Raw genomic sequence first — 15,244 nt, forward strand, 5'->3', positions numbered from 1 at the left:
TGCTAGCCAAATGGTTATAGCTTTACCTCTCTCATACTGCTTTTAAATTACATATTGTTTTAACTTGGTTTATGGTTTAATTTGTTTTTAGCTGTGTATATTTACTGTTTTTATATTGTGTGCTTTTATCTGTACGCCACCCTGAGATCTTATTGATATAGTGTGGGATATAAATGTTTTAAATAATAAATAAATAAATAAATAAATAATACCTTATCTTATTGCTTAACCCTACCTGTACCTCAGCCTTAATATTATTGTCAAGTCCTATCTTACCTCCTTCTCCCCTTCATCAGGAGCAGCTGACTAAAAGCATGGCCAGATGGGAAAATTTGTTTCCCCCAAAGCACCAATTCTCATGGACAGCTTGAACATTGCTGCAGGACTTGGCAAAGCACTTCACAGACTTGTTGCCATTCTGCAAGTCAAAAGCACACAATGGTTTAGGCATCATCATCAAAACCAATGTCGTATTATCAAAAGCGCTGGTCTCAGCCACGCTGCTGAGATGGCCCCTTTAATTTCTAATTCTTTAGATGAAAATTAGTAGACTGCACCACCACCCTATTCTGAAACTCACAGGCCCTAAATCAGGACCTTGTAAGTCTATTCAATAATCCTGCCTTTGTCAAAACAACCTCGAACTCCATTGTCAGAAGATAAACAAATAAATACCTCCCGTGCAGTTTGGTTCTACTGGAGGGTTTTCCTTGTCTTTAGCATCAACGTGCATTGAGACCTGCCCTCCCCATTGATAAGCTGGGATCTGATCTACAGGGTGCAGAAAATTCGCTGCAGATTTGCTAAGGTGGGAGAGAGAAAGACGCTGGAGGGAAAGCAAGCAAGATTGACCATATCTTTTTTGCTAAACTTAGAAAACCTTCAAAAAAGATCTTGCACAGAGCTTTGCGCAAGATGTCCCCGTGTGGGTTGTTTCACTAAGGGGCTTCCTTATAGCCCTTATGAGCGGAGTGGAATGGACACATCTTTTTACAGGGTTCCCACATTCAGGATAACAAATTTGACATTAGCAGTTAGGTAGGGTGACCATATGGAAAGGAGGACAGGGCTCCTGTATCTTTAAGAGTTGCATAGAAACAGGAATTTCAGCAGGTGTCATTTGTATGCATGCAGCACCTGGTGAAATTCCCTCTTCATCACAACAGTTGAAGCTGCAGGAGTATAGCTAGAGTGACCAGATACAAAAGAGGGCAGGGCTCCTGCAGCTGCTGCATGCATACGAATGACATCTGCTGAAATTCCCCTTTTTATACAACTGTTAAAAATATAGGAGCCCTACAGTTAGGTATTTGAAGTACCGTTGGCCAGAAGGGTTGGGTTGGGCTCCCAGGTAAGTAGCTTTTTTCTTCTCCAAAAGCATTCTCTCTCCCCACAAACACACATTTTCCCCCACACTGTAAATGAATTAACTGGATCTCCAGAAATGGCCTTGGCCAATCACTCCTCAGTGGTTGCAGTGGGTGCATTATCTGATCAGGATGTGGTATGCCCCAGTGGGCCTGTGAATGGGAGCTGTTACATTAGTACTCTTCCGTAGAGCTTATTTTTCTGGCTGCCACTGCTGCCATCACCTCTTTCTGCCTCTGTTCATCTCAGCAACCATCCAGATCAGCCTTCCCCAATGGGGCGGCCTCCAGTTGTACTTGACTGCAATTTCCATCATCCCCAGCCAGCACAACCTGTTATACTCCAACACATCTAGAGGGTGCCTGGTTGGGAGGGTGGAGTGGAGGCTGCTCCACAGCATGTTTCTATGCCAGATAATCTAGCAGCAACCTATACATTTAAATTTCCCACTTTCTTTCATGTGGAAACAGCGCCTTCTCAAAAATGTGGGAGAAGTCTCCTGAAAATGGCCCTCATCATAGTTATTTAGAATATATACATACCACTCCCCATTTTAAAAATCATAAAGGTCTTCACTGCAAATTATAAAACTATGCATCATAGTATAGCTAGAGTGACCAGATACAAAAGAGGACAGGGCTCCTGCAGCTTTAACTGTTGTGATAAAAAGGGAATTTCACCAGGTGTTGCATGCATACAAATGACACCTGCTGAAATTCTCTTTTCTATACAACTGTTAAAGATACAGGAGCCCTGACCTCCTTTTCATATGGTCACCCTAGAGTAAGCTCATCTTCAGCCGTCCTTCTCTGGGAGCCCTTGCCAAAGGAAGTGAGGCAGGTGGCTACCAGGAAGAGGGCCTTTTCTGCTGTGGCACCTCAGTTGTGGAATGAGCTTCCCAGAGAGGCTCACCTGGTGTCTATGTCATGCTATTTCCAGTGCCAGGTGAAGACCTTTTTTATTTTCCTGGGCTTTTTAATCTTTTAGCTCTGTTTTAAATTTGTTATTATCTTTTAAATCTCTGCCTTGCTGCTAGGTTTTATTTTGGTGGTACTTTTATATCATAGTTTTAAGCTTTTACATGTTACATTGTATTTTATGATGCATTTTGTGGTTTTAATTTTTTTAAACCACCCAGAGAGCTTTGGCTATTGGACGGTATAGAAATGTAATAAATAAATAAATAAATAAATCTGGGACGTCTTGCTCTTATTTACATTCCTAATGTGTTTTAAATAAACAGCTTGCACTCGTGTCCTCATTGGGGGTCCCTGGTTGACAACTGGTTGGCCACCGTGTGAACAGAATGCTGGACTAGATGGACCCAGGGCTATACTGTGACCAGATTTAAAAGAGGGCAGGGCACCTGCAGCTTTAACTGGTGTGATGAAGAGGAAATTTCACCAGGTTCTCCATATTTACAAATGACACCTACTGAAATCCCCTTTTCAATGCAACTGTTAAAGATAAAGGAGCCTAGCTTTTGACCATTATTATGACCGGACCGGTACAACAGGGGAAAAAGAATGTTTGTTCCTCTTTAGAGAGGAAGCCGCTTTCCCCAAGGTCAATGACATTGTGAGGAACATCAGATCACTGCTGGCTGTGAGGCTCCAACTTGTCCTTTGAGACTGAGGCCTCTCCAGTTGCCAGTCCTTGTAAATGAGAGTCTTCTGCTTCAAACACAGCCCTGTCCCCAACTGTATATTTGCAAGGGACACGAGTGGGCTCCATTGCACCTGGCAAGCCAAAGCTCTTCCAGGCAGCAGATCAGTTCCAGGCAGCCAGAGCTTTCTGAGTTGCATTTATTTATTAAGTTGTTGTTGAACTGTGGGTTGTCATTGAATTATGGGTTGTTGTGTTGTGTGAATACAGACATGCTAACCAACCATGGTTTGTTAACCATGAACAAGCCACAGTTCACAACTTAGCAACAAACCATGGGTTCTCTTTGTGGGTTGTTCATGGTTAACAAGCCATGGTTGGTTAGCATGGCTGGGTTCACACAACACAACTCACAATTCAACAACAATACTCAACCTGTAGTCTTCTGACTTGTTGTGTCTTGTGAATCCAGCCGATAACTGTTTCAGGTCGGTTGGGCTGAGAGATAGTGCCTTGCTGAAGATCACAACCCACAGCGCTTCATGTTTCAGCAGGGATTTGAAACCAGTGAAATCCAGCACTCTGTGTAACTACACCATATCTTTCCAACCTCGTACTAGGGTGGCCGCTGACACATCACCAAAAAAATAAAGGAAATGCATCATCAAAAAAGAAAACAAAAGAAGACACTGACCTACTTAAAATTTGCATGGGTTAATTTATACGTATAGATGCACATTTAGAAAGAATTACTGTAATTTAAAGAGAAATACAAAACATCTCACCATAGCAGGAAAGACCGTGACGAAGTGACTTGTGTAGCTGCTCAGCCTGCTGTCCAGGTGCTAACTAAGGGTGGGGAACTTCAATAACCCCTTGTTATGGTTCTTTAACTTTAACCTGGGCTTGGTCTGGACAGCCCTTTGAATAGAGGACACCTTCAAATAGAGGACTGTTATCTGCAAAGTAGGACACATCAGAACTCCATCTGGGTGCCCTCCAGTGGGGATGGGATGGGGATGATGGGAGTTGTAGTCCAACCATTGGGAGGACACCCCCTCAGGGAAAGCTGCACTACACCACGGAGATTTTATAAAAGTTTTTGGTTCAGCTGTATACCAGATGCATTCAGAGATTCTTCAGTACTTCATTCCAACATGATCATTTTACTGCACAAACAGATTCAGTGCATTGCTTATTTGGTTAAAAAAAAGACAGCTGCTTTTGTTTTTGTTTTTTTATCTTCCACCTGGTTAAAATTTACCTTAAACTTTTAACAGCCTTTGCTACAAGAAATGTTTTCTGCAGAACAGTGCTAACCCCTCCCCCATCTCTAACTTTTGGCAGAAATCATGTCCTGCGAACACTGAGAAACAACTTATTTGTGCAATGAAAGTTAAGTGTTTCCTTTCCTAGGTGTAGAGTGTGCCCTTTGTGTGCGGGAAATGACGATAAGAATCATTACAGGTGGCGGTTTACCCATCTATCACACAATCTGTTTTCTGTACATAGGAAATGGGGGCCTATCACTTTGGGCAAAGCAGAGAACAGTGAAGTGAACTGAAAAGAAAAGCAATAAAATATGAGCCAGGTGTTCTGGGCTGAGTACTATTCACGCACAGACACACACACACACGCCCAGTGCTGTTCTCGGAAAAGTCATTACAAACCAATTTCCCCAATATTAAACAAGCACAACCGTTAGATAAAATGCTGGTGAGAAACACATTAAGAGCAGCAGGGGGAAAATGGCAATAGCTGTTATGGATGAGGTTGGTGGAGGGCATGTGGTAAAGGTGATAAAATCGTTTGAAAAAACATATGGGCGATAGCTAATGAGATAATTTTAACCATATGCACACATGTTGCACACGAGAAGAAGAAAGAATCTGGGGTGGGGGTGGGGGTGAGGGTGGGGAATGAATAGAAAATAGGGTCCTACCTGTGCTAGTCAACTAATGGCCCCAGATACAACATCTGCATCAGCTTTCCCCATGGGGCACGCTGAGAGCTGTGGTCCAACACATCTGGAAGATTGGAGTCGGCTCTTCTGCATCAACAGATGTAACCGTTCTGTCCAGTAGAGCCAGATGTTTATTTGTCTATTACCTGAAGAGCAGGTGTACGGCATCCCCAGTGCATCCTTTTGCATTGCTTTCAGGGTTGCCGATGTTGCTTTTAAACGGATAATCCTAAATGATGGGTGTTGTAGTAAAAAATCACCAACCCATCTGGAGCAGTGGAGGCTGGTGGCCGGAGTGGATTCACCGCCCCTCTGACACTGCAGCCGCCAGCCTCCACTGCCCTTTGGTTGATCATGCAACTCAACTCTTGAGGGAGCCAACTGGAATGGACCCGCTCCAAGCGGTCAGTGAGCCCCACCAGCAGGCAGCTTGCCCTCTGCCTGGACTTTTCTGTAGAGCCTTTGGCTCAGTCCCTTCATTCTCATTCCCTGCTGCGACTAAGCCTGTGGCCAAGCTAGGAATACGTGTGAGTAAAACTCTCACATATTATTTCTATTCCCTTCCCTTCTTTTACCGTTTGCTCTATGCCCAATTTTAGACTGTAAACTCCTTGGTGCAGAGAGACAAAGGCCACATAGATGGCATGGGAGATTGAGAATGAGATTGAGAGGCGGGCAGGCGAGTAAACTGTGGCCTTCTTGACACACTGTGGCCTGATCGCGAGATCCTCCCCTTAGTCCACACACGGGCGCGACATCCTGGGAGGAAGGAGGTGTCACGCCCACCATTATTTTTTAAAGGAGATGAGCACACGTGGCTCCACTTTGTTTGTTTGCTTTTTTAAAAAAGCTCTGACCCCGCTCCCCCCTGATTCTTGCTGCCTTCCTTCTACTGATCACCGCTACTCACGGGGAGGAGGGAAGAAGCCTGGATGGGCGGCCACACCTCCCGGGGTCTTGGGACAATCCCGAGACCATGGGAAGAATTGGGTTTTCCTAGGGAGTACTTATTCCTGGGAAAACCCATTCTCGTCGCTCCTTCCTCCCGGGAGTCCCTGTGTGTCATTTGAATGCACAGGGACTCGACTGTGACCAGTCCTCATTTTTGGGCTGGTGTACAAATGGCCTATGTATCATACTTCCCCAACCTGGTGCCCTCCAGAGATGGCCATTCGTTCTTAAAAGCAAAATGGATCCCAGGCCTGAAATGGTGGAAGACAACTGCAGTAGAGGCCAATACCTTTGCTGCCTCTGAGATTTTTCCAAGTGCTTCAGCTACCTTCTCCTAGTAATCCTTAAAATGAAACTCTCAGATAGGTTGGTATCATTGTTCGTGTTACAGATGGGGAAGGCAGGAGCAGTGAGATAATAATGGCTTGCCTAAGTCTATCAGGGTGACTTAGCAAGTGAGGCAAGATTGCAGCCAGGGACTTCACTGTAGAGATTCTTCTAATCGCTGTCTAGAGATTATGTTATCGGTATGGGAGGCCACATACACTCAGTTCTAATAGCTTGGAGTGCCTGTAGATTCCTCTGTTGAAGATTATGGACAGGAGCAGAGCGAAGAATTGAAGATGTCCAAGTCTCGCAGCTGAGGCTTTCAATTATCAGAATGGAAATCCTGCATCTTCAACCAAGAGAAGAATTTTCTTTACGTACAGATTCACTTCAGGCCTACAAGCCAAGTGGCCCAAAAGACATACCTTCCTGTTATACAGCCCTTACTTTAGAGTAGTAGTCCGAAACACTAACAGGACATCCTGTCGTCTACACCTGCATTAGAAGGGATCCTTCATGTCCATTAAGCTAACTTTTACACCCGCATTGCTGAAACGGGATCAGTCCACGGAGCGGCATGACTGCAGAGAGCCGTAGCAGCACTAATTACTGCATGGTTGGAGACCTGTTACTCAGGGAGGTGAGCAGGAGCTAATAGGTTCTACAATGCTCAGAGCTGCACAAGCGGTCTCTTTTTCCATCACAAAAAGACAAACGTAAACACAGGAGGAATAACAGCCCGGCAAAACTTTTTGGTGGGGTGAACAGAAGGCAGCTAACGGCCATTTAATTGTCTTCACTTTATGAATTTTTAAAGTCATCTTGCAACTGGAAAATGAAACATTTCCCCCCCCCCCCCCATTTCCAAGACCCAACAAGCTCAGTGAACTGAACGCCTAGCGGAAGCCAAGCTTAAAATCCCCCATATTTGAGTGTGTGCGAGAGAGATCTCCACAATTGGATTAGCAATCTAGCAAAAATTCCAAATCATCAATTTTTGTCACATGCTTCCAATGAGGTAAAGATATTCAATTTGCGCTTTAGTTTCGTAGGCCTAGGATCCTGTATATAATATATATTTGCAACAGTTAGAAATTAATACATGTGGTTCTAAATATATAGAAATGTAATAAATAAATAAATAAATAAATAAATAAATAAATAATAAAAAAGAAGCCTTCCTCCATGAAGTGTTAGATCACAAGTCCCATCCTCCCCAGCCGGGACAGCCTAAAATGACCCACCAACAGTGAAAACCCCACATCAGCTCTTGATTAAATAGGACTGGGCTTGCGTGCATGGTAGCCACTGCCAAATTTTATCCCAGGTCTCCGTGAAGAGGCACTAAGCTTGGTGTTCTAAATTTGTAATTTTGCATTGCTGCTGTTTTTATCTGGTTGAGCTTTTATATTGTATTTTATATTATGGTTTCATACTGTTGTTTTATACTTTGAATGGTTTTAATTTTTGTGAACCGCCCAGAGAGCTCTGGCTATTGGGCGGTATAGAAATGTAATAAACAAACAAACAAATAAATAAATAAATAAGCTCTTTCCAAAGCTCCCAGTGATAGGCGGACAACAGACATCAGAAAGAGGTATATGCCTCTTGCAAGTAAGGCATACAGCGACTTCCTCATTGCTGGATTCTCTATTGGTGATGCTCAAGAAGCCCCCCACCTAGCCTGAAATTGGACTTTTTGAATCCACAGCCTACTTTTGCATGCTAGCATTTAAGAACTTCCAGGCCCTAGAGGAGGAAAAGAAAAAACCAAACACTTCTATTGCCTTCTTTCAGAGCACCTGATTTTAAGAGGCCTCCTGGATCACACCAAGGGTCCATCTAGTCCAGCGCTCTGTTCACGCAGTAGCCAACAAGGTGTTGACCAGGAACCCATGCGCAGGACACGAGTGCAACAGCACCCTTCCGCCCATGTTCCCCAGCAACTGGTGTATGTAGGCTTACTGTTTCTGCTGCTGGAGGTAGCGTATAGCTATCAGGACTAGTGGCCATAGATAGCTTTCTCCTCCAGGAATTTGTCCAACCCACTTTTAAAGCCATCCGAATTGGTGGCCATCGCTACATACTGGTGAATTCCATAGTTCTACTACGTGCTGTGTTTTTATTGCCTTTGGCTCTCCGACGCCACCGCTTCCACTTATGCGAACCCAAGACTGCATTCAGAAGTTAAGAGGAAGAGTGGCAGTAGTCAGGATGGAACCTCAGCGCCTTAAAGGAATCACGTCTCTTCCTCTTTCTGCTGAGTGCTCTACACAGAAGGAACTGCAATTCCCCACCTTGTTCCTTTGATTGCCTCATCCACAGCACATTACAAGAGGACACCGTTTCTCAAACGTTGCCAGCAGAGACTTGTATGGAGAAGACAGTACTGTGGCCAGTGATGTGGGTTTTTCAGAAAAGAAAAGAAAATGAATTAGGGAAGTTTTCCAGAAAGTTCTCCTAAGCAAATAAGGATCATTTGCATCAGAACATTCTCAGTTTGCATCAGAAAATGTTCTGATGCTTTTGACTCTAGAGCTGCCAGAGTGATCTAACTCAGCATGTTTATTACTTGGGCCTCAGCTAGACCTAGGTCTAGCACGATGGAGGAGTGAAGATCTCGCGGTATTTCTATTGCGAGATCTCCGCTGTTTACACACGGTGCACGACGACCTCAGAGGGAGAGGACGTTGCACCCTCCATTTTATTCCTTAAAGGAGAGGAGCGCATGAGTGCTCGTGCCTCCCTGCTCCCGGGATCCCCTGTGCGGCATGTAGATGCATAGGGACAATCCCGTGGATCGCCCCGGGATATCGCCTTGTCTAGCTATGGCCATCGATTTAGTATACAAAGCATCTCTGTGTGTTTTTTCTCCCAATACATCACAAGAGTTTGATTTGAAATATTGGGGGTGGGTGGGTGGGAATCAGAGCAAGCCCATGCTTTCCAAAGAAGGCTCCAGTGTTGGAGTGCTCCGACTATCCAACGCTCTTCCAGAAGATGCCCAGCAGAGCAGAAGGAGTGATGGAAGCAACCTTCACCTCTCTGCCTCTTCCTTTCTCTTGCAATTCAAAGCATTTTGTGGAGTTGCAGGGTTGGAGTTAGAAGGCTCCTGGTTGCTGTGGATCTTCGGCCCCTCCCCTCCCTGCCCCCTCCTTTGCATCCTCACCTGAGATCAGGGCTCCAACCCCAGGTGAGAAAGCTGCCGCAATTCTTTCTGCAGGGCTGCCAAGGAGTAGGGTGGTAAAAAAAAAATTCCTCATTCGGATTTCTCCTCCCGAGGTCGTAGCAGTGTCTACAGCCTTGAAGGGAGAACTCCAAAACTCCCCATTGTCCTGGGGATGCTCTCCCAGAGACCAGAGTGTGGCTCCTTTAAATGCTGTATTATGTAGAACGTTGTATTGCAGCCTCCCTCAACCTGGGGCGCTCCAGATGTGTTGGACTACAACTCCCAGAATGCCCCAGCCAGCTTGAGGAAGGCTGTTGTATTGGGATACTTAAAAAAATTCTAGCCCAAGAGCACACACCTCCCTGAAATGGTTTACATTTAATAAAAAGAGAGGGACCGAACAGTTCATTCTCAAAAACATTAACCTGAAGAACAGTGCATGGTATGTGGACAACCACTCATCTGCAACTTCAAAAGTGCCCGGCTTGCCTAAGATTGTATTTGCAACTGACATCCATTGTTACGAACACAGTTGTGAAAGTTTCCCAACCCACACAACACCGATTGCGGCCCGCGCTTGCAGCCACAGCTAAATTCAAATCTGAGAATCTCTCTGTTAGGAAGCGGTAGACAGGAGCAGGGGCTTGGAGCCCAACTGCAGGGAAGCAGATAAAGAGAAGTGGTCAAACCCTCACATCTGAGCTTGGCTCACTATGGAAATGCCGTTTTGCAGCAAGGGAGTTCGTCCCCCGAGCTACCAAGATCTGCCTCTTTGGTCTTGTGCGGAACCAAATGAAGTAAAGTGGCCAACTGACCAGAACACACTGGCCTGGGCTGCTCTTGAGTTTTGAACAGCAACTTTGCCTGCTTAAAATCTGCAGATGGAGTGTTCCATGACATGGGGTCCAGTGCCTGTAGATCAAACAGCTGTTCAAAACGCAGGAGCAAAGGTTGGTAAAAAGTTGGCAGCCCTAGAACTGGAAGCCCTCCATGCAAGCCAGACGACAAAAGTTTGTGACAACATTGGATCACATGATTAAGGTTTTGTTTAAAACATTAACTTTACTAACATAAATAGTGTTTATAACAAAAGGCACAGAGTTTTTTTTTTCCTTTCTCTCTCAACTATAAACAATGGAAAAATATTTACAGTTTGCATGGAAAATAGCAAATGCACAATTGGTCTTTTCTGGAGTTCCAATTTTTTTTTTATCCCCCCCACCCCCCGTATCTTTATTAAAAGTTCCACAATTGGGTTTTTCCCTTCCCCAACAAAGGGGTCCATTCTACAAATATCAGGTTAAAGTTGGTTACAAACAATAACTTATCGACAGGAAATATATCTTTCAGATCAAGACAGTGTTGCTAACTTCTTCATACTGGATAACAAAATAGGGATAGCTCTGGTCGTCGTTAAAGATGACAAAGATCTGGGGCTCAAAGTAGTTGTCCACACAGGAGTCGTAGAGGTCACTGGTGATGCTAGTGGGATTCACTGGGGGAGGCCTCCTCATGGTGTGGTTGCCCACCGTGTACTTTCCCGTCAGTACTTTAGCCAGGAACATGTAATGGATCCCTTTGGGCGAGCGCTTGGAGAAGTTATGCGAGTAGCTGGCTTTGCGGGCAAAGTAGCTGCCTTGCCCGAACATGGTGGCATGTTTCCCGCACACCCGAGGGTCAAAGTTGTGCTTGCAGATCCCATCCACGACGTCCTCCGAGGTCCCGTGAAACAAGTGTCTTTCATTCGTGATTCTGTCTAGTCCTGTCATTTTTTTAGACATGTATTCCTTTTTTCTGGAAGTGAAAAGAAAACATACTTAAGACATGAGCACAGGCGGCAGTTGTTGGAGCCCGAGATGGTTGAACAGCACTGGACCAATCTCCTGCCCTGCCCCACAAATCCCTTCTTTGCTCTGGCTGTGTATTTAATGCCTGAAGGACATATTGATGATACAATCCAGACCTAATCATAGGATGGAGTAACAGCAGCATTGCAAAATTCCTCATATGTTTACCGGATAGGTGAATGGTAAAGCCCTGAGAATATATTTAAGCTTCCCATCTAAAGGATCCCAGAGCGGGACTGAGAGGTCAGTGCAAGAGCAGAAACCTGGCTTCTGTTGCTGGGATCTACCATTTCAGACTGAAAGGGGGGGGGGGGACTGGAATATCAGAAAGTTCTACCATATTAACACCACACCCCTTCTCTCCCTTTCTCTTTCCCGCCCAGCAAACACCCTGAGAAGGGACAGATCGTGCTTGCCAAGGACCACAGGAAAAGCAGGCCTACGGCAACAAGTTGCCCAACCCTGTTTGAGAGGATGTTCTCAGCTTATGCCAGTATTTCCAATGACAAGACCTGGCACAAGACATAAGCTTCCTCAAATGGAGTTTCAGATTAGGTATATGAGTTGGCAAAATAGCTGCTCATTTTTAAGATCAGGAGATTGGTTGAGGCCCATCCCTTGCGTTAGTAATAAAACAACATTTCACAACTGGTCCCCATCATTTCCCAGTCACCCGCAAAAGCAGGAAGTCACAAGATTAAAAAGGCAAGGAGAGTCACAAAATGGTGGCTCACCTCTTGTATTTCTCCCACAAAAACTGGTTTTGAACTCGCAGTATTTTCAAAATCCGGTATTTGGTCTCTGGCACAGTCTTATGGAAGAGATTATAAATGGTTCGGTAGCTTTTGTCTTCCTTTGAAACAGGCACTTGAATGAAGTCCTGAGCCGGATCCATGTTAATCCAAGTTTCAGGATAGAAGTTTGGAGAGGTAACAGAAGTCGGGGATAAGACCTGCGAGGCGATGGACTCGGTCGTCGGCGCCGTGGGACTGCCGCCAAGAGTCCTGGCGTGGGGAGAAATTAAGAGAAGGGATCAATAGGACAACAGAAATAAATCTTAGTAAGCATTTATTTAGAGCAGTATTGTTTACTATGTGACTTGTGGGCCTAATTAGTAACAACACCTTGGTTTCGGATTGCATCTTTGTTAATTTATTTGATTTGTGCCCCGCCTTTCTACCCCCTAAAATGGAACGGGGCAGCTTTTTATAACTGTTGAAGACAAAAAGAATTAAAATGTAAAGGGCTGTAACAGACCTACAACACACCTGCTGTAACAGATTTACATAGCTACTCCTTTCTAATGAATGGCCATCATTTGAAGTACCAACTGCACACACTAATGGGGGTCAGCCTCTTTGGAAGCTGTATTGGTGGCCATGTTTGTAGCCAAGGGGGCTCCTGTACCTTTAAAATGATTGCCCAGCTGCTCCCCACACTGGCCCTCGGTGGTTATCACCCCATGCAAATCGTCAAGGTAAGAGAGGCGATGATGGAGGGTGGCTCAAAACAACTGATGCTATCGGCCCGAACATGCAAACCCCCACAAAGGTTTACTGCACCAGCATGTTTCAAGTGGTCAGGCAGGCTTGCCAAGTCATGGAAAACTGGCACCATCGTTTAGGATCAGGGCCACCTGATCTTGCAAGTGGAAAGTAAACTGTTTGCAGGAGAGGCCACAAATCAATGCTCTTTACAACTGAAATGAATTTTCCTTGGGGTTGATTTAAGCATTTATGGCTCTTTGCTTCAGTACCAGCGAGTTCAGTAAAGCCCGTGTGATTCCCCTCTCATAAGGAAGTTACCTTTAAACTGGAACTCACTGCAATTGAGTACAGAGGGAAAGTCTATCTTCCACCTGCCTGCCACCCTCCTCAACTATTGGGCTTTAAATTATGACCGTGTTCAGACGACACGCTAAGCCACAGTGGTTAAGCATTTTGAGCTAAACATAGTGGCTTCGCATGTCGTGTGAACCATGACTTACCCTAACCATTCCTAAACAAGGTGGCTACATTACCACAGTTTAAACATGCTCACTAACCATTTGCCTAGGGTGACCATATGAAAAGGAGGCCAGGGCTCCTGTATCTTTAACAGTTGTATGGAAAAGGGAATTTCAGCAGGTGTCATTTGTATGTATGGAGAACCTGGTGAAATTTCCTCTTCATCACAACAGTGATGCACCTGAATAATTTGATTATATTATTTTCTAGGGGGTTGGGATAATTTTATTGTATTGCTGCTATTAAAGATATTAAGACAAAGTCTGTCAAGATAGAATCCAATTCAAGGTGCTGGTTTTAACCTAAAAAGCCTACATGGCTTGGAACCACAATACCTGATGGAACGCCTCTCCTGACATGAACCTACCCATACACTGCGCTCAACATCTAAGGTCCTCCTCCGAGTGCCTACTCCGAGGGAAGCTCGGAGGATGGCAACAAGGGAGAGGGCCTTCTCAGTGGTTGCCCCCTGACTGTGGAATGATCTTCCCGATAAGGCTCGCCTGGCGCCAACGTTGTTATCTTTTCGGCGCCAGGTCAAGACCTTTCTCTTCTCCCAGGCATTTTAAGCAGCATTTAATAACGTTAAGTTTGTTTTTAATGGACCCCAGAATTGTTGTTTTTAAATGGATACTGTTGTTGTTTTTATACTGTTCTTATGTTTTAAAATTTTTTGTATACTTTTAATGTTTACTATTTTTAATTGTTGTAAACCGCCCAGAGAGCTTCGGCTGGGGGGCGGTATATAAATGTAATAAATAAAATATAAATAGAGTGCAGTACAAAATTAAAAAAAAACACTACTTCCAGTGACAGAACTTGACAGAGCAACACAATTAGGAACAAGAGCAGTAATCAACTTAGGACTGGTTTTAATTGTTGCTAGCCTCCCTAAGTGACGTGTAAGCTCCAGAAGGGCAGAAATACAAATGTTCATACAAACAAGTAACTCATTAACATATGGATAGGTCAAGAACTCTCGTACTCATGTCCTACTTGTGGGTTTCCTGTGGGAAGCTGGTTGGTCACTGTGTGAGCGGAATGCTGGACTAGATGGACAAAGATGGTCTGATCCAGCACGACTGAATTTTATAAACTCGGTACTTTAGCACAGAGAAGAGGTGCTCACACATCTTTTGCCACCCCACGGTCATGACTTAGGACCCACCCCCAATCCCCTACCAAAGACCCCATTGACTTACTGCAAGAATGGCATGAGGATCACACAGGAGCGGAAGAGTGGTCTTCTCTTTATTTCTCTTCGAACGCATGCATTTTGCTGGAAGCCATCTTTAATGTTCAAGATATAACGGTTGTGCCATGTAACAAATCGAACTTCTGCCAGACCTCGACAGTTGGCTTCTTCTATCAATCGTACAACAGGCTGTTTCAAAACAAGAAAAATCCAGTTGACCAATGCAAATAGACTTCCATTTTAAAATGCTTTCTCAGAGAATGGTGTCCTATACAAATACGGATACTACTTCAAATAGGCATTCTTACTTTAATCCTGCAACATTATGATTTGCATATGAATGTTGGCACGAATGACCAAAAACTGATTAAATTAAGAGGCCTTTCCAGTCCTCGGCTTGTGAATGCTGGAGAGGATATGCACATATTTAAGTCTTTCACAAATATTAGTTGTTTAGCCTTGGTCAATGTTTTTCAAAGAGTTTTGCTATAATCTATTCACCCAGTACCTATCTGTGCTGTACACAAAAGGGATTTTGTGATGAAGCCTCTGGCAATGATTGGTTAAGCTACCCTGATTTCATGGAGCGGCAGGTCAAAGGGTCTAGGGAACGAAAGATGGAAGAAGCAGAGATCTAAGAAAGGAGGCAGAAGAGGTCTGAAAAGGTTATCAGACCGAGAGAAGCAGGATAGGGGAGTTGGGAGTGACCCAGAAGAATAAGAGGAAGGCTGGAGTGGAGAAGTCCAAGAGACAAGGAAAAACAGAAAGGGACGAAGGGAAGAGAAACACGCAGAGCTGAAAGGTGCACGTGAC

At 44.5% G+C, this 15,244-nt stretch overlaps 1 protein-coding gene across 1 annotated transcript in view; it reads right to left on the reverse strand.

Moving 5' to 3' along the window:
* Positions 1-10,603: 10,603 nt before the first annotated feature.
* Positions 10,604-15,244, reverse strand: part of TIPARP (TCDD inducible poly(ADP-ribose) polymerase) — a 28,546-nt gene continuing 23,905 nt past the window's right edge. The window contains exons 4-6 of the mRNA XM_063131469.1: positions 14,439-14,620; positions 11,965-12,234; positions 10,604-11,177 (exon numbers count right to left, since the gene is read on the reverse strand). Of these exons, the coding sequence (XP_062987539.1) occupies positions 10,730-11,177; positions 11,965-12,234; positions 14,439-14,620 (900 nt within the window). The 3' untranslated portion in view covers positions 10,604-10,729. The remainder of the gene's footprint in view (positions 11,178-11,964; positions 12,235-14,438; positions 14,621-15,244) is intronic.

The sequence above is a fragment of the Elgaria multicarinata genome, chromosome 8 (genome assembly GCF_023053635.1).
Source record: "Elgaria multicarinata webbii isolate HBS135686 ecotype San Diego chromosome 8, rElgMul1.1.pri, whole genome shotgun sequence".
Classification (NCBI taxonomy): domain Eukaryota; kingdom Metazoa; phylum Chordata; class Lepidosauria; order Squamata; family Anguidae; genus Elgaria; species Elgaria multicarinata.